General features: G+C 41.4%; 2 protein-coding genes across 12 annotated transcripts in view; one reads left to right on the plus strand and one right to left on the minus strand.

Annotated features, from left to right (window-relative positions):
- Positions 1–8,100: 8,100 nt before the first annotated feature.
- RIBC2 (RIB43A domain with coiled-coils 2) lies at positions 8,101–19,762 on the minus strand. Of its 4 annotated transcripts, none has more exons than XM_083738861.1 (9): positions 19,312–19,433; positions 18,819–18,966; positions 17,274–17,355; positions 15,548–15,892; positions 14,877–14,995; positions 12,823–13,050; positions 10,211–10,377; positions 9,384–9,504; positions 8,101–8,573 (listed from the first exon to the last, which is right to left on the minus strand). In XM_083738861.1, the coding sequence occupies exons 1-8, from the start codon at positions 19,416–19,418 to the stop codon at positions 9,423–9,425; spliced, it is 1,278 nt and encodes a 425-aa protein (XP_083594987.1). In that variant the 5' UTR covers positions 19,419–19,433; the 3' UTR covers positions 8,101–8,573; positions 9,384–9,422. The 4 variants fall into 4 exon arrangements, with proteins under 4 accessions (XP_083594987.1, XP_083594986.1, XP_083594989.1 ...); XM_083738860.1 differs by having other exon boundaries at positions 8,101–8,771; XM_083738863.1 differs by lacking the exons at positions 8,101–8,573; positions 19,312–19,433 and adding an exon at positions 19,641–19,762 and having other exon boundaries at positions 9,329–9,504.
- Positions 19,763–20,349: 587 nt separating this feature from the next.
- SMC1B (structural maintenance of chromosomes 1B) overlaps positions 20,350–25,000 on the plus strand; it is a 36,924-nt gene continuing 32,273 nt past the window's right edge. For 5 of the 8 annotated variants that reach the window (XR_014564190.1, XM_083738718.1, XM_083738721.1 and 2 more), the window contains exons 1-3: positions 20,894–20,921; positions 21,712–21,820; positions 24,533–24,721. Coding sequence is in view for 7 of the 8 variants with exons in the window: in XM_083738718.1 (XP_083594844.1) it covers positions 20,910–20,921; positions 21,712–21,820; positions 24,533–24,721 (310 nt within the window). In the remaining variant the exon portion in view is untranslated. Of the gene's footprint in view, positions 20,514–20,578; positions 20,601–20,687; positions 20,768–20,893; positions 20,922–21,711; positions 21,821–24,532; positions 24,722–25,000 lie in introns of those variants that run through there. The other 3 variants (XM_083738719.1, XM_083738720.1, XM_083738717.1) reach the window with 3 other exon arrangements.

Raw genomic sequence — 25,000 nt, forward strand, 5'->3', positions numbered from 1 at the left:
TACACCATACAATAGGATAGCAATATTTTCAACACAAGGCAGCACAAGGTACAGTTCTAGAAACATAAAAACGTATTGATGGCAAATACCTCCAAACGGAGCTGGTTGCAAAGATCTCCGAAGAAAACCTTGGACATTTTGAGAAGGGTAATGGAATACTCTGCACTGGTTCCTCAGTTCCAAATTTCTTAAACCTACCCCGGTAGATCACTATCCCTGTTTTGTCTTTCAGGTGGGTTTTGACAAAATTGGTTTTTTAAAACATCGCTACAATTTTAATTCCTTTCCTTCCCCTGGTTCCCTAGAAGTTAAATCTCGGAAAGTAGGAGAGAGGTGCATATGTAAACTGACAGGGCACTACATCAGGAAGCTGTCTGGAAATATTTGCCCCTGGTTATAATTTGTAGTCAATAGAATTTGACCAGTTGCTTCCTAAAAGCCATGGAATTTTCAAGGTTATGTTAATATGGGAAGAACTCAGCCGGCCAGAACATTCTTAAAGGACTGAGCCGAAAAGCCTTAGAGGCCCTCCCTGTGCTGAGGCTGGAAGGATTCTTATCTACATCATCAAGAGAAATATTGGCTTGTCTGCTCTTCCTAGCTTCCAGCTACTATGAACTGCATTGCAAACAGTGGTCTGAACTGACTGCTTTTAATGAAAGGGCAGGTGCCGTGCTGTTTTTATTGTAATTATTTGTATGTTTTCAACTTACAGTGGTACCTCAGGTTACATACTCCGCTAACCCAGAAATAGTGCTTCAGGTTAAGAACTTTGCTTCAGGATGAGAACAGAAATCGTGCTCCGGCAGCGCAGTGGCAGCAGGAGGCCCCATTAGCTAAAGTGGTGCTTCAGGTTAAGAACAGTTTCAGGTTAAGAACGGACCTCTGAAACGAATTAAGTACTTATATGTATATACAGTAGTTTTTATTCTATCAATGTTTAATTGTTTTTTAATTGTTGTTTCTTCTATGTTTTTGCAATGTTTTTTATTATCTATAAGCCACCTTGAGTCCAACATGGGAAAAAGGTGGGGTAGAAATAAATACATTAACAACAAACAGCTGCAGCTTTGCATATATCAACATTAAAAGCACTGTTAGAAAGGGGGCAGAAATTCTCCAGTATATTTTTCTGCTGTTTTTCTCTTCACCCTCCAACTCTTCATTACAGTTTTAAACTCATATCTGAGATAAAGCGATGCTATTTACATACATCAAAATTGTATGTTGAATGGAACGAGAATTGAGAATAGCACAGTTATTTCCACTGTGTATGTTGTGTGCATTTGAACTCTGTGAGCCCAAAGTACCCACCTATGATGGAGGCTTCCTGCTACATCTCTGCATGACTCCCTGCTCCAACCTTTCTCTCCTCCACCTCAGTTAATCCCTGCTGGGAGCAGGTAATTCTGCCCCTTTTCTGCATTGGTTGCAGAAATGTAGTAGAATTACTTGCTCTCTCCTAGGAGCCTGCTCTGGGCTCCCCCCCCCCCAGGTATTAAGAGTATACTTCAGTTTTAATCTAGGAGAAAAACCTCTCTGTTATCAGAAGTTTGGAATGAGGAGAATAGTTGGACTGCAACATAGGTTTGGAAAATATGTGAAACTGTTGGAGTGGAAACATTTAGTTCAGCAAAACCACAGACACCCTCTTTATATACATTAACAGTTAGTTTTAGCATCAACTGCAGAAATAAAAAATGGCTGAATTGATATATTCTGGTCCCAATCCAGCAAATTAGATCCATCCACTTAACTGATGTCATGCACTGCAATTATATCTGGTTCTCACTGAATTCTGAATGCAGCAAAGTTTAACTAGAATGGAGCCACTGCATTAGTTCCTTGGACTTCTCATACAAAAAAATAGCAACATCGTTCTCCCATCAGTGGGGATAATCAGGATTTAATCTGATGGGATACCTGACAGCAGAGCATATTCAAATCATTAGAGTGGCTCCATTTCAGGGATAAATAGCACCTCCTAGACACAACATCATAATCCTGTTTTTCTAAGCCCCAATTCTTCTGAATCCAAGCAGTTTATGGAAACCAAACAGTATTTCATTAAACTTGCCAAGAATGAGAGCACCGTTTGGGATTGCAAACTATGTTACGTCAGTGCTAATGCATTAAATGATTTTACCATTTACTTTAAAAATGTGAATGCTATATGATGACTAGGTTTCACTGACTGGAAGCTGGCGGCAGACAATACAGTTGTCTACTTCTAGGCAGGCACTGAATAAAGTTTTAGTTTGCCTCTCTTTATATTATATTGTCTCTATTAATTTGCTTTTAGCCTGCTGCTGCTTTGTATTCTTTATCTAATTTGTGTCATCTGTACTGAAATGGTAAGCCATTGTGAGTATTTTTGGTAAAGAAAAGAAGAAGTAGAAATTGGACTGCAGAAATAAATTAGCAAAGGACTGATGGTAGCATGTGGATTTCTTTGCCTATATTCCATTTCTGGTCACAGAGTTGACAGGTGTTATGGTGCTATGGAAACTCTGCAGGAGCAAGACTATGATGCTCATTTTTAGCTCCTCCGAGAGCACTTTGTCCTATAAGGTGATCCTAAAATGTTACAGAGAAATGAACTCCTGATCTGCTCTTCCACAGTGAGTTAGAATTAGGCAGAAGTGACCCTCTCTCAGCTCTGCTGGTGGTGATGGAGGGGCTTCGGCACCCTGGGCTTCCCCACTGCCTCTATTGCCACTGGCAATGCTAGCCAATGATCCAATGATAAAGATAGATCACTCATGTGAGGTAATCAATCAATTACTTAATTGGCTGGATCCCTAGTTCTAAAACATGGGGCTAAAGATACTCTCTAGCAAGAGAGAGACCATATCAGTTAAAAATCACAGAATCATGGGACTGTTACCGACTGTTTAAATATCATTCTCTAGCCACTTACAGTGCTTCCCGTCTCTTCCCCTCTTGCAATGAACAGACCACACCATTTAGAAAGTTAAAATGCCTTACTTACAAACTCAAAAGGCCAGATTCATATGTTATACCATGTAGAAGCAAGAAGAACACAGGTAGATATTTGGGGATTCAAAAGATAGTGAAAAGGCTACATTACTAATTATTACATTTCTACCACATAAAGAGGTTATCCCCACCCCCAAAAATGAACCCAGAATGTGAAGCAGCACATGTATGTGTCTGTATGTCACTATGCTTTCTGTGATTTCAACTCCTGTGCTAGAACTCATTGGATTAGGCTTTAAATTGTATTTATGGAGAGACAGTCATCCTATATGGTCAAACTCTCAATGTATGGAAAGTATACAACCAGTATGGCTTAACCTGTACTTACTTACCACCATTCCTTTTAGTGCCCTGGCAAGCAAATCACAGAAAGGGATCTTCTTTGGGCCAGATTTAACAATGATACAGTCCCATCCCCATGCTTCCCAAGATAACTGGGAATGTGATGGTGGTGGGGAAGGTAGGGAGGCAGAAGTGCTTAGTCTCCCTTGCTTCTCTGGAAATGATGCTTTGGCTGCTTTTTTTTGTAGAAAATGGGTGAGTGAGGGAAAGGCTACAGTTCCACCCAGCCCATCGTTTCCTTGAGTCTCCACTGCAAATCTCCCTGGCTTCTGTCCCATATTAGTATTACAAGGAAAACATGATGTTGGGAAACTTATTTCCCTCAAAACTTCTCTTTTGGCCCTGTGTTCATGCATAGAGCAAGGGTGGGGAATCTCTAGCCCCCAGGCCAAATGTGGCCCTCAGCACCCTTCCCAGGCCACACTACCTGCTCTGCAGGTCACATCCTTCACCAGACCAGACTCCAGGCTCTTCTCAAGTACCTCTTTCTGGCAGGAATATGCTCCTGAACTCAGATAATAATGCCTCTTTCTTGCCTGGATGGCGGAGAAAGGTGTGTGGAAACTTCTGGCTTTTATGTTTCTGGAATGTGGCCTACGATGGAAAAGTAAGCCACATCTGTTGCGCCGCCTGCTTTTGGCTGTAACCCTGTTCTCTCAAAGTTGCCTATTAGGAAACGTGGCCAAGCTGAAAAAGGTCCCCCCCCCCCCAGCTGATTAAAACATGTTTAATCCTCTTTTGCATTTCTGTATCCCAGAAGAATGGGGTAATCAAATTAGACCTTGCTTTGTTACTAAAACAGAGCTGCTTGTAAGCATTCTTTTCCTGTCCAAACACAGATAAAGCTAGGAAAAAAGGGGAGTGAATCAGCCCAGAATCTTGTGATATGCCATTTTTTAAAGGGTTACAAACTGACAGTGTAAGACTGCTTATTTTCTTGTGGTTTTTTATATGGAAGGATTTTTGCGGTGCCTTTTGTGAAAAGGCTGGATTACTAATAAGGCTCAGGAAATAGATTTCTCAAGCCTATTACTCACTTGCATTATTTCATGCTACACTGTGTAGTGTTGTCTAGATGACAATGTGCAGATCCTACACTTAAGAGTGGTTGACTTTTTTTTCTTTTTTCTTTAACAGAGCTTTCAAGCCATGATGTTTCAAACCTCTAGATTTTGTGTGGTTACTTATTATATATATATATGTGCCTCTGGGGTCTATGGGGTATTAAGGGAGGGGTAGGAGTCGTCCCTGGAGTAGTCCTCCCTGCAAAAGACCCTGATGCTGGGAAAGATTGAGGGCACAAGGAGAAGGAGACGACAGAGGACGAGATGGTTGGACAGTGTTCTCGAAGCTACCAGCATGAGTCTGACCAAACTGAGGGAGGCAGTGGAAGACAGGAGTGCCTGGCATGCTCTGGTACACGGGGTCACGAAGAGTCAGACACGACTAAATGACTAAACAACAACAACAGTAGTCCTGGTGGGGGACACGTGCTGTTCCTTCTGGGATAGTTTGTCCACCTTTGGTCCCCACCCTGCAGTCGGCTCTCACCTGTGGCTCCTAGAAGTTGTCAGCATGCGACAGCGGTCACAGCCCACAAATGGCTTTGGCTGGCCAAGTAAACCAGGTGAGTGTAGCCGATGGGTCTCAAACCCTCGGTGAGTTAGGGACTTCCCCTGCATGTGAAGACACCTCCAGAGGATTGAACAGATGGGACCAATAGTGGATCCAATAGTCAAGAAGGCAGTTTCTGCATGTGCTGTAGAGGGAAGTGAGAGGCAGATGGCACTCATCCACCTGGGAAGGTAGCGCATCTAGAAGGAAAACTATCATCCTAAATCTCTGCTGCCTTGAGGAATATCTTCAGGAGAAGAAAAGGCTAAGGATTAAACTCTACACAAACCTGGAGTTGAGTCCTCTAGATGGTTGGATGGTGCCTTGTCTGCCTCCTTCCGGCAACTCCTGCAGCCCAGCTGGTGCCAAACGTCTTGCTCAGCTTTCCTTTGGACCACTTCAGTGAGGCCATGAGGTCTTGTTGTCTGGACAGCCCAGGACTTCCTTACACACTGCCCAGACTTGCGCCCCAGGGAGGGCACTTCAGTGCTGCTAACACAACAGCTTGAGTTCACCCCCAGAGGCACACCCCACTGTCTCTCAAGACTGACAGATGCCAACAATGTGTGCCACTCCATTAGGAAAGCATGGATTTCAGCTTCTGGCATTTTCCAGTGCTTCCAAAGTTGGGGTAGACAATCTGTGGCTCTCCTGTTGTTGTTGTTGTATGTCCACTTCCCAGAAGTCCCAGCCAGCCCAATGGTCAGGGATGATGGGAGTTGTAGCCCAATGACAATCTGGAGAGGCAAAGGTTTCACACCCCTGTTCCAAACAACTGTATCTCCCTCTCAATGCATGGAGGAGACATCAATGACTGAAAGAAGAATGGACTTCTGTAAAAATTAACGGCAAGTAGTTTATCTTGCTTCCTTTTCAAAGTGTTAATACAAAAGGAGGATTCTGAACTGAGTCACTAATCTTATTTTCTCTTGGTAAATGAGGCTCCTAAGCATGAAAGGGATGTGAAATAGTGAGGCTTATACATCTGTCACTGATTCCAACTTCATCTCTTTAGTTATAGAAGAAAAAGAGATGGTTGTATCTACCAGCTGCTGACTTCAGATCTGAAATAAAATCATAGGTGATTACGGAAATTTTCCAGTGAACAGCATAAGGTAAGTCACAATGCTGAGGCACTGATAAAAAAAAAATCTTTTTTTTTTAAATGGCCAATTGGGCTCAGTAGTGTAACACATACCTCACATGCAAAATATGCCAGGTTTGATTCCAAGCAACTCCAGTTCAAAGGATTATTTTGGGTAGCAGAGCTAGGAAAGACCTTGGGAGAACTGCAGCCAATGGCATCACCCAGTATAAGGCAGAGTCAGAAGTTCTATATTTCAGGTGATTCTACTTTTTAATTTACCACTTGTAGTTCAGGAGTAGAGAGTATTTTCTATTTGTGAAAATATACTCAAATAGGTGCTCTAGCTTTTGAAAGAAGCCAAATATGCATACAATTGTGCCACAAATTATAGAATAAGTGTATGTTTTAATTCTGGAACCAGTTTTTTTAATTGAAAGGAAACCTACTAACATACATGAAGAAATACCAACTATTTACTAAAAAGTAGAGCCTGAAACTCTTAATTTCAGGGCTGTGGGTTCAAGCCCCACATTGGGCAAGATTCCTGCAATGCAGGGGGTTGGACTAGATGACCCTCATGGTCCCATCCTGCTCTGCCATTCTGATTCTATGTATAACAGGAAAACTATTGTTTGATAGGGAAGGAGAAAAAGGATGAAAATGTTTTTGCTTTTGAATAAATGAATTTGGTAGGCTTAATACCATATATTTAAATGAAAAACTTTTGTGATGTGAGGTTATTGTACATTTGCTCTGACTTCTGTTGCGAGTGAGAAGTTCAGGATTGCCACACTTGCCTGTGCTTGATTTTGTTGAGAAAATCACTTATGGTATTTTGTAATCTGAATTTATTTACAAATATACAAGTTGAGTTTTGATAGAGGCACTCAGTTCAAAAACTCCCTACAGAAAGCTCTACTACCTCATATTTGATCCCCAGAGAGAGCCAGACACCCCCACAAAATTGCTGCTACCTTAGACTCCAAAACTCAACTTTCTATTTTTGTCCTCCTAACTCAAGCTTCTCTTTGTTCCTTTTCCACAGCAGATTAATAAATGCATTATTTTTTTGTTTTTGTTTTGTAGAGTGAAGACACCAGTAACATTATCTAAGTATCGTACCCTACAAAGTGTATGATGCCGCCACGGGACATTGTCATTGTAAATTGCTTATATATTCTGTTGATAACATACCTGCTCCTTTTTGCTATCTTTGTTTGCCTGTTTGTTCTTATCTATGCATCCAACCTCCTCTTTGGCAGCAAGAACACTGACTGAAGACCCGCAAAATACAAATGCAAGCCAAAATTTAATGAGTCATATTTACTGACTTCCTTCCCACAGCATTGAAATGTATCTCTGAATCTTGTACAACATCATCATATAGCTTTGAGAGACTATGACTTGGTGTACTCATGGAGCAAAATGGGGTAATAAAGATGACAATACTATTGCATACTAAAGGTAGGAAATGTCATTTTTCAATGTTTCCCCACATTAAAAGCTCCCTGCAAACAAAACTTTTCACTTCTCAAGAGACAAGTTCTAAGCAAGCCACCCCCTGCCATGTCAGTTTCCTGGTTTCAGGGAGATGTTAGGGTTCTTTGGTGGTTTTTTGTGTAGAGGAGCAGCATTCAAAACTTTGATTCCCACTCCACCTGCCGTCTGAAGTGGTGCAGGACACTCCAAGAAAAATGCCCCTCTGTTCCTCTGTATTTGTAGACCAGGCATGTCCACTTACTGCTCTGCTGGTGCAGATGAGGGAGACGCTCTTTACTAGCTACCCTGTCTCATTCCCCCAAATGGTATTCAAGCTGGGGGTAAGCTTATCAAGCAATTTTTGGATTTAGTAGAGGAACTGTTGATAGGAAAAAATAAAGAAATAACTCTGACATGCAAGTATGTCTTTTGGATGTGTGGCCATGGGTAAATTCTTCCCAAATTTATGGGACAGAGACATGTATAAAAGATGCAAGACTAGTGAAGACTGAATTGGGATTTCTGAGTAACTGCCAAAGTTCTCCCACTGATGGTTAAAATCACAATTCTCCGTGCTCCTCAGAATTCATTCATTTATTTTTAAATTCTACAAAATAACTCAAAAGTAAAAATGGTTCAAGAAGACACAAAAAGACCTTCAACCCAACTAACAAGGGGGCTTCCCCAAGACATATATAAAATAGTATCTAAGTCAAACTCAGAGTAGATCCATTGATATCAGCGGATCTACTCTGAGCATGACAGAGTTCGATAACTTTCTAGAAAGCTTATGGATGTTTTCTCCTGGGAGAAAATTCCATGTGAAAGTCTGAAAAGAGACCATGAAGACAAATTTTGGACAAACATTTCCTAGTTGAGATGAATATTCTGGATAACATCCAATGTCAAGTGAGCTGACTTCTTCTTCTTCTTCTTCTTCTTCTTCTTCTTCTTCTTCTTCCTCTTCCTCTTCCTCTTCCTCCTGCTCCTCTTCCTTTCCAACCCTGATGGACCCCTCTGTCCACATCTGCTCCAGAAGATCACCAAATCTCTAAAGCAGTTTTTTGGGTTATTGGGGATGGGGGCAGTAGGGAATGGGGAAATCTGTTGCACCAACTATGTGTGTCCTACTAGTGGAGTTTTCTGGTCATTCAATGAATCTTTATGCACAGGGTTGGATGTCACAAATGAGATGGGAATGCCTTTGTTGAAGTTCTCCTCCATAACATATAATATTGCTTATCTATTCCTGCCAGTGGCAACCAATGATTTGGAATGGAGGTGGAGAAATGCACAGGGGATGGTGTTATTATATGGGGTAAGTGATACCATATGATACAGTGCAGAACGCAACATAGGAATGCTGTTTTTCATACTATCCGTCTCCTGCAACATATATTTCTGTCAGTAGTTTCATTGTAAAAACAGTCTGTTATCTAGAAACATTCTTATATGGATGTGTTTGTGCACTGAACAATTGTTAAGCAATCCATTTAATTTACTGTTTCCCAAAATTTTGCTCAATTTGTATTTGCTTTTATGAATTGGGCAGCGTTAGATTATTCTGCTGAAACTGACACTGGAATCATTCGATGAATGGTGGGGCTACAAAATTCTCCTATAAATTCTTCTAGAAGCATTATAGCAGTATCAACAACTTTTACTAAGAACTGCAAATGTTCTATTATATTGTCTTCACTGTACATTTTTTATTTCTGCATTAATATTTCCTTTTGGAATCCCCCATCCTCTTGCTCATTATAAAGGCTTAGTTTCATAATATCCATATGTCAGGTAAAAAACATATTAATGTGGTTTTCTTTATTACAGTTTTGAAGTTGAAGCAAATACTTCTGCAAACCTTTTGGATATATCCAACTCGATAATATTGATCCAAACATCACCGGCTAGTGGTGTTAAATTGTGTGTAATACTGGCCAGAAGGAAAATTTGAATACACCTCTTCATCAATATATGCTTGCCTGGAAATAAATATATTCAATTAATAAAAGTTCTCATAAAAATGTAAAGTTCATTCTTCATGTGTGCTGCTTACGCTTCAGATAACTGCTATGCAAAGTAAAGTAGTCACCAAAAGCATCAATAGTATCATAGAACGACAACAGGTAATTGTTATTAAGTCTGACATTTTGTAAAAACTTAGCATGCTTATTTTTAAAGATTATGACAGATCACTGACTGTAGAAAATAGCAAGTTCTCTGTGGAATTTCAGTAGGATGAGCATTTTGGACCAAGTGCAACCAGTTTGATCAAAACAGAATAACTCTGCCATACTCTTTAAGATGTCTTGCACAGAGTCAGATCATGGGTCCATCGACCTCAGTGGTGTCTAAAACGACTGGCAGTCCCTCTCCAGGAGACCTACCCAACCCTACCTGGAGATGTTTGGGACTGAACCTAGGACCGTCTACAGGCAGACCTTTCCCCAGAAGGGGGAGTCTCCAGATCAGGGTTTTAAACTGGAAAGACTAGAAACCTGAGCCTAAAGAACAACGAGCAGAAGACACTACTCTATTGATCAGCTAAAAACAAAAACCAGGCTCCTAGCCTTTATACCAGGCCTGACCAATGCCTGCTATTTTCTGGTGAGACTGAAGATGGTCATATGTATAGATGATAGCTTACCAGACTAGGCACATGAGGTACGTGGTATAGACACTTCTTACCTTGTCTTCTGTTCCTGGGAGAGCTGTGCATTAAGATTATCTAATGTTCTCCGAAGCTCTCGATTCTGACGCTGCTGATGCCGTTCGAAAAGCACTTCTGCCCTAGCTTCCTGAATACGCTTTCTGTCCCACTCCGCATTTCTTTGACGTTCTTCTTCTTCCAACCTCTATGTCAAAAAGGAAATGCTTGTTATTTGTTCATAAAAGGTAAAGGTAAAGGGACCATTAGGTCCAGTCATGGCCGACTCTGGGGTTGCGGCACTCATCTCGCTTTACTGGCCGAGGGAGCCGGCGTACAGCTTCCGGGTCATGTGGCCAGCATGACTAAGTGTCGCTTCTGGCGAACCAGAGCAGCGCATGGAAACGCCGTTTACCTTCCCGCCGGAGCAGTACCTATTTATCTACTTGCACTTTGACGTGCTTTCAAACTGCTAGGTGGGCAGGAGCAGGGACTGAGCAACGGGAGCTCACCCCGTCGCAGGGATTCGAACCGCCGACCTTCTGATTGGCAAGTTCTAGGCTCTGTGGTTTAACCCACAGCGCCACCCGCGTCCCTATTTCTTCATAGCCAGCAACAATAGCTATTTCTTCATAGCCAGCAACAATTCACAAACACCCCAATCCTAACTAGGGCAATCCTCATACAATCAATATGATGTACGTGTGCATGTATGTATGTGTGCAAATGGTGCTGTGCATGCCTTCTGTGTTTAAACAGACCAGGTGGCAGGGTTGGGATAACTAAGACAGTGGCACTGTGGATTTCAGGCCCACAGCTCAGAACTCTGATCAAACTGCTTCCTCAGTCCTCATTGTAGGCAGGAAGTCTACCCACCCACCTAATAATGTGCTGGTCCCACGGTCTTAATTATGCTGGATCTGATGCAGATCGGGGCCACTGCTGGTGAGTTTCCATGACTGAAATCTGCATATAGTTAGGCTGAGAGTTGCAAGTTGCCTGCCTCTGGCATAAAGGCACAATTATACAGAGCCCAGAATATGGAAATACATTTAGAGAAATCCATGCAACTGACATTACCAGCTTTACATAAAATATTTGCCAAGTAGCATATGTCTCCACATAAACATATGAACCCCAATATACTTAATTATTTCTTCTGTAATTATCAAGGAGTAGACATACTGCATGTTTGGTGGGAATGTGCAATGAAATAGGAGTTTTAGTTACAGTTAAGGACAAATGTTAAAAAGTCAACTCTATTAGTTCCTGTAATTATTATCTTAGGATATTTGGAAGAGGTAGGATCAGTACAGTAACAGGAAAGAGAACTGTTATTTATAAATAGCTGTACATATTTTAATTGCACAATATAGGGGGGAAAGACACAATTATGAAACACGAAATTAAGAGTTGGTCAAATTAAATGCATTAGCTTTCTGTCCATCTGGGCACAGTTTGGGCCTCCCCTGCTGGTGGTGTTCATCTTTGGTGACCGAGGCTAAGAAGAGAATGCACTCTAGTACACCACACCTATGGAGGTACAGGAGATCTGCTTTCTGTGCCTTGCTAGATCAATGCAGCTGAGATGAGAGGTGTGGGCAGCCTTTTCCCTTCTCTTCCTTGTACCAACATGTACAATTTCAAGGTTCCCACCCACTGACATCAATCATCTTCTCAAGTTTCAGGGCTTACAGAGTTCTTGGTGCTTTGGGGAAACATGTCAGAGGAACAAGGGGATTCAACTCCAAGGCTGTCCGTGGTACACCCAGCCTTCACATGCAAAGACACACAGACACACACAGGTGTATCAGGGGCTCGCACAGGGATGTATGGACCACTCTGCTGACAAATTACACAGACCTTTCAGCCAGACTCTGGCCAGCTACAGGACTGCAGCCTGAATTGGGCTGAGCGGATGAAGCATAATTTCATTTTTAAGGTTGTTAAGAAAATAATGAAGTCATTGGTAGGGCCGTCTTAAGCATATCCGGCGCATGGTGCAAAGCTCCCTCTGCCCCCCCCCCCCCGTTTCCCAGAGTTTTTTAGGGAGGACGGCGCTGCCAGCGGGGCTGGAGGAGGCAGGCAGCGCCAGGGGGGCAGCTCCTCTGGCGGGAATGAGGCAGAGGCTGGACGTGGTGCCTCCCAGCTTGGCTGGACACTTTGTGCTGCGGTGGCCACAGCAGACGGAGGCTCTGGGCGCGGCGCTGCTTTGGCGCGGCATGGCAGAGGCGGGCAAGCTGATGCCGGGAGGCGCCACATCCAGCCTCTGCCTCTTCCCTGGTGCCCTGCACCACTAGCCTCTGCGGTGTTGGTTAATGTGGATAGATTATGTAATTGTTTTGTAGTTTTAATCATTACAGAGTAGCGTTAGTAGATTTTATGAAGGAATAGTAATGATGATCAAAGTTATGGAATTATATTTTTCTTGATATGTTACAATGTTTTTTAAAAATAAGTGTCCCTGTGCAATCCCAAAATAATTGTGTGGTCACAGTGGCAATGATGTTAAGTGTGAATTACGGTAGTTCTTACAATGAATTCTGGAAAACTGGTGAAAAGCAACTAAGTATTTGTGTTTTTTAAACATTCTATTTCAAAAGAGGATTCATAAGTTTCTACTGTAGCACAGTGGCAATATGAAAGTGAATACCAGCTTCTCCAGAACTTGTTGCAGCTGAACGTCACGTATTTCTTTCAGCTGTTCTTGGTTCATTCCTTTCCATCGGTTAGGAATCACTCGACCGTTACCAAAGGAACTGGCAGCTTGCTGTGGGTTTTCAGAGAGCAGGTCTCCTCTAAGCAGATTTGAAATCTCAGCTATGTTATCTTCGCCGTCTTGCTGCTTTTCAAGTCGTCTTCTTGATGCATTGTCAGCAGCCTTAAAATAGACATTGTTGTAGGAAAAACTCAGAAAAACAGCAAACCCTATTAATTATTCCAAAAGATTTACCTTGTTAAACCATGCACAGTTCTTAATGAGTACAGCATGGTATTGTTATGTTATCTAATACACTTTACTACAATCCCTTCTCTTCAGCTCACAGGAGAATCAAGACAGAAAGATAAACAAGGAAGACCTAAGAATGGAAACATTAGCAACTGAATTGGACTAAATGAACTGAGGAAAAGGGAGCCAACACAGAACAGAGAAACACAAGAGGATGAGACTCAGAGGTAAGCATCCTGCTGCTGACTGTTTTTACTCAACTGGAAAAAATTAATCTTGCTGTTTTATTGATTTTAGTTATTGTATTTCTGAAGTGCACTGTCAACTGCTTTCTAAAGTTGTGAAAGTAAAGGTAAAGGGACCCCTGACCATTCGGTCCAGTCATGACCGACTCTGGGGTTGCAGCACTCATCTCGCTTTATTGGCCGAGGGAGCCGGCGTACAGCTTCTGGGTCATGTGGCCAGCATGACTAAGCCGCTTCTGGAGAACCAGAGCAGCGCACGGAAACATCGTTTACCTTCCCGCCAGAGTGGTACCTATTTATCTACTTGCACTTTTATGTGCTTTCAAAATGCTAGGTTGGCAGGAGCAGGGACCGAGGAATGGGAGCTTACCCCGCTGCAGGGATTCAAACCGCCGACCTTCTGATTGGCAAGTCCTAGGCTCTGTGGTTTAACCCACAGTGCCACCTGCGTCCCTAAAGTTGTGAAAAGTGGTATGCAAATACTATAAAGAAATAAAACAACAGAAGAAAGAGGAACAAGATGGGAAAGCGGCAAATCAATAAGTCGAAATAAAGGAAGAGAAATGACAAGGTAAAACTCTCAAAGATTAGAATGGGCCAAAACAGACAAGATTCACTAACTGACAAGAGTTAGTAGTACTCTTACAAGTGGAAAAACAGAAAGAGAAGAATCAAAACTCACCCACAGCTTAAAAACAAGATAGGAAAGAACCAGATGAAATAAATAAATAAATAAAATGCAGAAGGGCCAACTAAAAGTTTAAGAGACTAAAGTTAAAAAAAAAAAAATCTGCTCATAATTCATTAAACCCCACTTTATTTTGGAGGGAACTTCCTAAGCTGAGCCAGAATAAACCAATGATTTAAACATCAAAAGGTCAAGCAAACCAAATGTCAGATATCACTGTTGTTGGTTCTTTCTCTTACTGGAATCATTCGTCATAAAATACGAGCCAATTCTTAAGTCATGCAGGATCCACTTGGAATGGGAGTTTTCCCACAGGCCTGAGGAGGACTTGTCCCCCTACCCCTTAGAAGTCCTGAGTTTTATTCCAGGAACAAAAGGTTGACCACTTCCAAGGGGGAAAAGAGGGGGAAAGACAGTGATTTGTACATTTGAAGGAAGTCTTTTTGCAGAAACTGAATGGGGATTGTTTGGTTCTGAAAGGGCCCTGAAAACATTCCATAAGAATAGCCTGTTCCATCGAAAATGTTGGATGGCCATTTGTCTTGGGATGCTTTAGCTGAGATTCCTGCATTGCGCGGGGTTGGATGATGACCTTTGGGTCCCTTCCAACTATACAATTCTATGAAACTGTTTTTATGTATGTTTTGTTGTTAAATTGCTTTGAGATATTTTATGGGAACAGATTCATAAATAAAATAAAGTATGTCTCTAGAGCATGTCTAAATATTCTGAAATGTTTTTTCAGTGTCTTATTTGTTACACTATACTACACTGAACTTGGAAAATAATAGTTCATCTTCTTTTCCCTTTTAATACTGATTTACCAGAGCTTTATTAAATTCTGTAGTAGTGATGCAAATGGCTCGTCTTGTTTCTTCATCTATTCTTTGAAGGTTCACAGCCTTTTGATCAAGTTCCATTCTGTGTTGGTCATGGAGATCATCTAAATTAGTGAAACAGAATTAGACACGTGTACACATGTAAATCAGTATAACTGGGGGCGGGGGGGGGGGGGCGGACGCCTATTGTCTCATTCTGTTGCTTCTGCCTGTTCCTTGGACTCAAGTTTCCACGTTCACCTTACACAACCCAATTCATTTGCCCTCCTTTCCTGACAAACCAGCAACTTCTCTAAGCCCTAGATCCAGCTTTCTCCCTCCAATGAATACGCATCACATGCATATGATTCTGCAATCCAATGAATGTCTACTCTTAGGTAAATCCCACTCATTTCAATGGGATTTATTCCCAGTAAATGGGACTTATTCTCCACTGCTCCAGACTGTGGATTAGGGCTGACAAAACTGAAATGTATTCCAAGCCAAAAAACACACAAAAAGGCAACAAAACTAGCATGTCAGGGAGAAGTGTTCTAAATAAAAATATGTAGGAATGCTATTGTCTGGCATGCAGCTGAACAACTTGATGACTGTTTGGCCAGCCACCTGAGATATAACTTTCAAAACAAATTCAAAAATCTAGGTTAATTTATTACCAGCATATTTTTTATCTGCCAGTGCGTTCTCCCAATCTTTTTGTTGTTGCAAAAGCCATTCCCTTGTTTGCTCCTTCTGGAATTTCCACCTATTCTCACTGTTCAAATCTTCTCCCATAAACTTCTGCAAGCCAGATATGGTACATCGAGGGTCACTGTCTGCGAGACGAGCTGGAGTATCTTTCTTTAGGGCTTGTGGGTCAGACAAATCAAATTCACGCCGTGTTTCTGGCTGCTGATAAGTTTGGCGAAATTCATTGACAGCTTTGTTTAGAATTTGAGAGTCTCTTTTCTGTCGTTCATCTAAGATGCAGAGGATTTTGTCATTTTGTTTCATTTCAGCAGCTGGATTAAAAAAAGGAAAAAAGTCTCATTCATAACCGAGATGAAACATATACTCTTTTTAACTATTTATCAATAAAAGAATTACAAACTTGTTGACCAGCATCCAAAGACTTGTATGTGCACTTTTCTGATGTCTCCATTTAGGGTTATGCCAGCTGTTAGGAGGGTGAGGCAGCCTGCTCCAGACAGTCAATTGCAGACTGCAAATGCTCTAACATTTTTACTACCATGCAGGTAAGTGAAAGATGCCTTTTGGCACCAAATGTCTTTGAGCTGTCTCCAAACTTTTTCTTTATTAAATGTATATCTCACCCTCCTCCCAAAGGAGCCAGGGTGCCCGTTGTATGCATGCAGCATGGCTTCCAGCTACCATTCTTCACACTTCTGTACCACAGGCTGCTGCTCTGAAGCTCCCCCCCCCCCCCGTTGTGGGGGGCTTCTTTTTCAGTGGCACTGCATGCACTGCAGTAGGAAAAGAAGCCTCAGAATCCTCAGTATTTTTGAGTTCCCCATGTGGTCAACTGGATCACTCCTTATTTTAAAACATGCTAAAGAACCATTCTTTTTATTGAATCAACTTGTTTTGGTGTAGGCTGCAGCTATGAGGTGTCAATGCTGTGACGCCCTCTATCGTAGGCTCAGGTTGTATATATGTGTAAATAAACCATATATCGTAAAGGCACCTCAGCCTCTGCTGTACCTTAGTCCAAAGGAAACACCACCCCTGTAATCTTGCACCACTCGGATATTGCGGTGGCATGCAACAGTAAGCAGGATCTAATTTGCATTGGTGCTACATTGGGTATAGCTCTACTACAAATTTATAACGGATTTACGCCAGTGTAATTTTGATGCCTTCCCAAAGAATCATGGAATGGGAGTTTGGTGAGTATTCCCAATAAGAACTCACACAACTACACTTCCCATAATTCCCTGGGGAAAGAAATAACAATTAGACTTGTTTAAGTTTGTGGTGAACATATGTCTTTCTGTTGCAACTCCTGCTAGCTAGTTTCCAGCCAGTAAGAGTTGCAACAGAAAGAGATATGTACCTCTTCCATGTACCTGGGGTTAAGTCCCACTTAATGGCACTTGCATCCAAGTAGACATAGAACCGTAGAATTGTAGAGTTGGAAGGGACACCAAGGGTCATCTAGTCCAACCCCTCCAATGCACGAATCCTGCCCACAGCTAGCCCTGGGTGGAGGGGTGTAGGATTGTGCTGTTACTATCTTATATAATGCTGGCAATTCATGACTTCCATCTTCACAGCAGAAGATTCATAGAAAATGTAAGGTGTTGTTTAAGAAGAAAATAGTAAGAGAACAAATTTGGATAGTTGTTTGATAAATTACTGATTTAAAACTATTAACAAATATACCAATGGTGTCATCATATGCCCTCTGAGTTGCTTCTTGGATCTTTCTGTCTTTGATTTGAGCATCCAAAGCTTCCGTGTCAACCTGTAGTTAAAAAAAACCCCACCACAAAACTGGTTCAAATGTATAAATTATAAAGAAATTATTGTATTACCAAAACTATGCATGGTTAACTTCAATACAGAAACTGCTATTCAAGATAAAGCATTTAGAAATGAACTAGTGCTCCAAGATTAATCCTTTCCTAATATAGGATGTCATTATAAGTTCTCTATACGGGAGTAAAAAGGGTATTAATATATTTTGCAAACTCAAGACACTAGCTTGAAAATAAAGACTTGTGTTCATCTGATTACAGAATGCTGGAATGGGATAAGGGAGACCTGTGCTCAAATCCCTTACTGAGTGGCTTGGGTTCATACTGAGAGTACAACTGTGTTCACTGTGAGCACCCTACATAACAAACAAACAATATACAGTGGTACCTTGGGTTAAGTACTTAATTCGTTCTGGAGGTCTGTACTTAACCTGAAACTGTTCTTAACTTGAAGCACTACTTTAGCTAATGGGGCCTTCCGCTGCCACCGGAGCACGATTTCTGTCCTCATCCTGAAGCAAAGTTAATATTTCTGGATTAGCGGAGTCTGTAACTTGAAGCGTATGTAACCTGAAGTGTATGTAACCCGAGGTACCACTGTATTAGTAAGAGACTTCTGTCCTTAAACACATTATTTACTTGCCTTTAGGAGCGTCTATCCAAGCATTGCTCTCAAATGTCTGAACATGACTGACTCTACGTAGATTTTTAAGAGCATGCCACAAACACTTGACATACTTGCTTTGGGAACTACAGTATTACTCTGTTATCAGAGTAATTACAGCTAATGATAAAACATGGCATTTTCTTTAATCATGAAGTTCACTGAGAGGACTTTTGTCTAATCGCCATTGCTCAGGTAGTGACCAAGCTTTTGTAAATTCAATGTCTTCATTGCATTTGTAGATATGATAAATGAGCAGTAATTAACAAAAGATTACAAATGAAAATAAAGGTAAATATAAATAAAATCGGGAGAGATAAATAGCAGTCTTAGTAGTAGCTGGTGATACGAGTTATACAATATCAGAAAGAAAATATCTAATAATTCAAGGAATGTCTATGTTTTTAAATTATTTTCCACAGTGTTTTCCAAATATTTCTGTGGATTATTCGTAACATTTGCAATAGGGAGTTTGCAAGAAGAGTTGCAAGTCATCCGAAAAAGTTTTATGCTGCTCATTGGGACATTGCGGTACCATTTATTTCATGATTGTATTGATCAGGCTACAAGAACCAACATTCTCAGTAAAATCAATTTTGACATTCCAATTTCAGAAGTTTACAGACAGGATACTTAAATCAACACTTTGGTCTAGATGTCCTAAAAGGAAGCATTACCCCTTCCGAGGAGTCACTCTCCCCATTGCTAGAGGCACTCTGCCTACAGTACCAGAATTATTATTGTTGCTGTTATTTATTCCCCCACATCCCTGTCCCGCATGCTTACCCCGATGGTCCTGACCCTGGCGTCGAACACCCGGCTTTGCCTCTGCAGCTCCCGGTAGCGCCTCCGCTGGAGCGCAGCGTCCTCGGCCAGGTCTTGGCGGTAGTCCAGCTTCTGCGCCATGGGGGAGGAAGGAGGCGCGTCTGAAAACCTGCAAATGGCAAAGCAAAAGTTTCCACTTGTATGTCTGCGCGTGTGAATGTTTGTGTGTGTGTGTGTGTGTGTGCAGTAGATATATATATATATATATATATATATATATTCCTTTCCCCCCCTGACAGATATAATAGCAAAAGCTAAAAACATAGAGGGTGGGAAACACTCGTTAAAAAAGCATTAAACATTAATCGAATTAAAGCCATATGCATTAATGCATAATTAATAGCATTGTGCATTTAATTATATATATATATATATATATATATATATATATATATATGTAAAAATATGAGATTTGCTGGAGTTACATCCAAAGCAGCTCCCACCGCCCTCCCACCTCGCCTTCTCTCCTCCTGGGGATGCTAAGGAGGATGTCAACAACGCGCGGTTGCCAAGGGAAACAGGCCGCGCCCCCCAGCCAGGTTCTCTTCCGCCTTGCCCCATAAGCCACGCCTCCCTCTTGGCTCCGCCTACCCCGTCTCACCATCGCGCTTCCTCTCGGCCTTCACTCTGTGAAGAACACGCCGCCCTCTTTTTTACTGGTACTTCCGGTGAATCCCCCTCGGACCAAAACACGGGGCGGGGCTTCACCATAGAGGCGCGCAGGCTAGAGGGACGCTGTGCTCCTCCCAAGGTCGAGCGTGCTTCGAACTTCGAGTTTCTTACGTGACTTTTTAAGGCTTTGCAGGGTCAGTTACACGTGTCTCGGATGCAAGCGGCGCGCTGCTCCTCCTGCCCACGGGGGGGGGGGGGCTCGCCTTCTCCCCCATGCAGGGGTCAGAGGCTGGACTCGCTTCGGCCAAAGTCAAGATAAAGTACTGAAATACTCAACGTTTCAACGCATTAGATGAAGTGTTTGTTTTTTTAAACCCTGCATCTGCTTACCACAGAAGAAAAAGTATTTTTAAAGTAAAATTAAAGGTTCCTCTTCTAGTACGACCTAATTCCAGGGCTCATTTACTATATTTAGTACGTGTATTACAGTGCATAACTGATTTATGTTTATAGTGTATATTGATTTACCGCTTGTAATAACGAGAAGATTGTAGCGCGTAACTGATTTATGTACTTTATTATTTGCGCCACTGAATTGCATGGAGCAATTTAATCAAAAAACGCTAACTTCGCAACTAAATCGAAAATTTCTTCGTGGCTGCTCCGGGGAAGTGATTCCCCCCCGCCCCGAGGGACGTCTGGCCAGCCGCTCTCCGGAGTCCAGGCCCAGCCGCATCTTCGCGGCTCGCGACGTCCCTCGGGCGGCGCAATTTCAGCGCCCGCGCTACTCGGAAGCGGAAACACCGCCCCCGGCGACTCCTCGCGTTGGTCGGCTCTGCGCGCGCAGCCTTCAAAAAACGGGAGCCGTTAAACTCGGGGCGGGGCTTCCGATCCGATTTCGGCGAAGCCCGTCGAACTGCCCCGCCCCTCTCTTGGGACTCTCGCGAGATTCTGTTACCTTATGAAGAGCGGGCGGGTGTGAGAAGAGACGCTCTAGGAAGAGACGATAGAGAGGGGTCTGTGAGGCGGCGTCCGGGCGAGAAGGTGGCCTTCTTCTCCCCGCTCCTCCCGTTCAAAATCCTTGGGCGAGGAGACCCTGGGGGTCCCCTCAGCTCTGTGCTTGTTTGCTTTCTATGATTTTATCGTGGTTTTTCTTTAAAAAAATTAGACTTATTTTCTTTTTGAACTCCCCGCTGGACGTTAGATTATATTATTACACATATATTTTGAATATGAGGGTGTGGAGAAAGCGGGTTACGTTATATCCACCTGTATTAAAAAAGCACACACGCATCACTGTAAATATATACAATACTTATGTGTGTGTGTGTGTGTGTGTGTGTGTGCATATCTATATTTCTATCTATATATGTACACACACACACACACACACACACACACACAGTCTTGAGATAACCTGCTTTGCAGTGGTTGGACTAAATGACCCTCGAGGTCCCGTCCAACTACAATTTTACTTAATTTTACTTATATATAGTAATGTATGGCACCTACGGTATATATAATAATATATGGCACCTATTTTATTAACTATGCTGGTAATTTAAATATTTGGTGCTGAATACTGTATTGTCACTGACTTGTTAAAAATACTACTTAGGCTCACCTGGGTTCAAAGGATTTAACTTCTGGGTAGGCATGGTTAGGATGGTGCTGCAAGAAACGTTTTAAAGCGGGAATTACTGTAGACAATTTCATGGAGGATACATCAATGGCAGCTAATAGTGGAATTTGTGGAGGGCTGTGTTGGGCACCAGTTTAGTAGGGTCAGATTAGTTGGAGAGGGCAGTTGCCTTTATTATTTATTAAATTCGTGGCTTTAAGCTGTGCTTATATTAAGGGGAATATGGGAACATGGAGAATATATATCAGTGGCAGTTGTTGTTGTTGTTGTTGTTATTATTATTATTACCGTATTAAATTAATGCATAGCTACTGGCCTGCCTGTTCCAGCAATGTTTATATGTTACAACTATTATGTGTAATACAGTGTAAGGTCTCCATTTAATGGGATTTATGGTATAATTCTGACTACGTCTCTTCAGAAATATATCCTATTGAATTCAGTGCCACGTACTCCCAAGTGAGCATTTCTACTGAGCAACTCATATTCAAAGGGTTGCAGTGTTTGATTGTTACTTAAAGTGTTTATTAACTATTGAGGGGAAATTGTCTATATATTTTTCTTTCAAAATTAATTTTCTCTCCTCCTTGTAATCCATAGATGGGATACTTGCAGCTTTTGATGGTGGAAAATTTCAAATCATGGCAAGGGAAACAATGCATAGGACCGTTCAAGAAATTCACATGTGTCATTGGTCCCAATGGTTCAGGTAACACGTGAACAATTCAGACAGGCTTCTGCCCTGTTATCTCCACACTGTTGCTAGAGTTTTTCTTTATCCCGTGTATTATTTGTTGTCTGTGATGTACCAAGCAAGATTTATTGTATACTACTTTGAGTGCTAAAAGGTGGCTCACAAATGGTTCTAATGAAATACATTTTTAAAAATTGATTGGGTGGAATGTAGTTCTACCTACCCAAATTGATTAATCTGTATTAATATAACCCATTGTAAACTAAACTTAATAAACTAGCCCTCTAGGGAAAGTTTGCTGAAGGTTTCTCAGTTTGTGAGACATTGGCTGTTACTCAAATATCAGGCTTTTAAAAGTCTTTAGCCCCCACCAATAATGCCTTTGAGGATCTTTCCATTCTTACCCCAATATAGAATTCTTCATATGCAGTATGATATACCTGCTAAGTCTGTAGGTGGCATATGCATTGCTGAGGTTGCAATGTTTAATCTTCTGAGTTCTTCCGAGGTACCCTGTGTGCTTTTTCCCCTTTTTTCACTGGAACTACTCTGTGACCCTTACTTTCCTTCCCATGTGCTATGCTTAAATTCTGTTTTAAGCATAAACAAGCTGTCTTATATACTTAAATTCATATTAAAACTAGAAAGTAAAATACAAGCTTATTCAACCGTAATTACTGAGGTAATAATTCATTTTATGTTGCAGAGGGGAAAAGTGGGGCTCAAAAAGAGGAGTTAACTTACAACTGAGTAAGCTTATAGGTGGCTTTCATTTCAAAATGTTTTAGAAGAGATAGTTCCTATCTCTTCTAAGATGGTACCTGCTATGGCAGGTTTGTATATGTTACAGAAAAATAATACATGTTTTTTCCCTTACGAATTATTATTAAAATTAATTTATCATTAATTTTTATAATAGTTCTGAAGGAAAAAACCTCATATATTATATAAAACTCTTATATAATATAATTACCCTATAAATTACCAAACCAAGACTTGGGGGTATGTGGTAATGATTTCAATGTTTTCTACAGTGCTGTTTGTGCTTACGGTTAGGGGAAAGAAAAGAGTATAATTTAATACTAAAATTTGGCAGCACCTCTTAAGTGAAGCGAGGCATCTATCAGTGTCATATCAATGAAGCAGTTCTATGGGGTTTCGGGGCTTTCCAACTTTTTTTCGTCAGTAGGCACATTTGGAATTTTGAGGGCTCCGGTCACAAAATGGCTGCTTTGGGGTATGCAGTGTGGCATAACATAAAATGGCTGCCACATCTAAAAGAGCAGAAAGAGTACAGCAAAATGGTACAAGCATGCCCCTGCTCCCTCTGTCAGTGGGGAAAAGGTACCTCTAGCAGCCACAGCTGTGCTTGCTCACAAAAAGGCACTTTTTGCCTATCTCATCCATTCAGAACAGGAGGAAAGTGTCTCCAGCTCTGAAATTTAATGAAATGTGAGTGTGATTAAGAGAGTAAGCTCAGCACAGGAGAGGTTAGAGATGTTGAAGGAAAACAAATAGGAAAATAGTCAGGGGGGGGGCTCCATTTTTTTCTGAAAAAATGGGGGACACCACATTTTCCACTTTTTTAATGGACCTTCACATCTTTACAGTACAGGAACTGGGCAGGAAGAGTGAGCAGACTCGTATGCATTGTGGGATTTTGAAGGGATGTTCCATGAGAACTTTTGTGGGCGGTTGAGGAGGCACTGGCAGGCAGGGAGGCGCACAGACCCCAGCAGGTGTCATGTTGGTGATCTCTTGCTTGCACCAGTATGGTGCCCCACACTCTGTGGGAATTGCTGTGTGAGGCACTATTTCAGAAATTGTCTCCTTGTGTATCTAGAGGTATAAAAATGTATTATAAAGAAGAAACCTGAGTTATATAGTCTCCTGTTACATGTGTTAGTGGTTTTTAGTCATAAAAGTACAGTGCAAAACTGTTTCAACCTGTATCTATGGCTGATAGCAAATATTATTAAAGTTCAATATGGCTTAGTAAAATGTGCCTAGAAGTGTGTGCTAAATTGTGGAATTATACTAGCTCTGTTTATAATCTAACATAAAAATAATGTCTGTGAGTTCATTCTCACAACTAGGAGATAAAACATAGCTGTGGTGATACACGAGTCATGATTCTTTGCCTGGTATGAATCAAATATTAGTCAGAAGTTTTATCACACCACACAATATTTTAAGCTTTTTTTGTTGTTATGGTTCATTTAGTATTGTTAATGGTTTTGACATGCCCTCAAGCTTTCATATCATCATGTATACAGCAAGTCTTCATTGTTATTCTTGAACTTTGGCTAGGCAAATGAAATAGAAGTCATCAAATCTGCCTTTCAGCTCTTCAAAAAGTTGGGTTACCCACTATGGAGTGTGTGATGAAAATTAACTTTCAAGCTTGGCTAACCTCATTAAATTATGCCCTTAAAAAAAAGAGGATAGAAAGGAATCTGAGAATAACTTCATTTCCCCCTAAATTCGGAGGGTTGGGTAGATGATACCCAACCCATAGAACCAAGAAAATCTGTTGGACATGTTTAGATGTACGGTACATACTGTCAAGGCCGTGCCAATGGATAAAAATATCTTAGTTTAAAGGGAAGTTTTTGAATTAAGAGTCTCTTAAGAGATCTCTCTGATCTGAAATGAAAATAAAGATGCTTGTGATTATCTAAACTATATTTGAAAAGGGTAATATTTTGATCTTTTATACAACTGAAGGGAAATCAAATGTAATGGATGCACTTAGTTTTGTAATGGGTGAGAAGACATCTAATTTGAGAGTGAGGCACATCCAAGAACTGATACATGGAGCACATATCGGGAAGCCGGTTTCATCTACTGGAAGTGTTAAAATGGTGTACATGGAGGAAAATGGAGAAGAGAAAACATTTTCAAGAATTATTCGAGGTGAGTGGAGTTTTTCTAAATCATGGGTAGGCAAACTAAGGCCTGGGGGCCAGATCCGGCCCAATCGCCTTCTCATTCCAGCCCGCGGACAGTACGGGAATCAGCGTGTTTTTACATGAGTAGAATGTGTGCTTTTATTTAAAATGCATCTCTGGGTTATTTGTGGGGTGTAGGAATTCGTTCATTCCCCCCCCCAAAAAAAAATACAGTCCGGTCCACCACAAGGTCTGAGGGACAGAGGACTGGCCCCCTGCTGAAAAAGTTTGCTGACCCTTGTTC

The sequence above is a fragment of the Podarcis gaigeae genome (genome assembly GCF_964106915.1).
Source record: "Podarcis gaigeae genome assembly, chromosome: 5".
NCBI lineage: Eukaryota > Metazoa > Chordata > Lepidosauria > Squamata > Lacertidae > Podarcis > Podarcis gaigeae.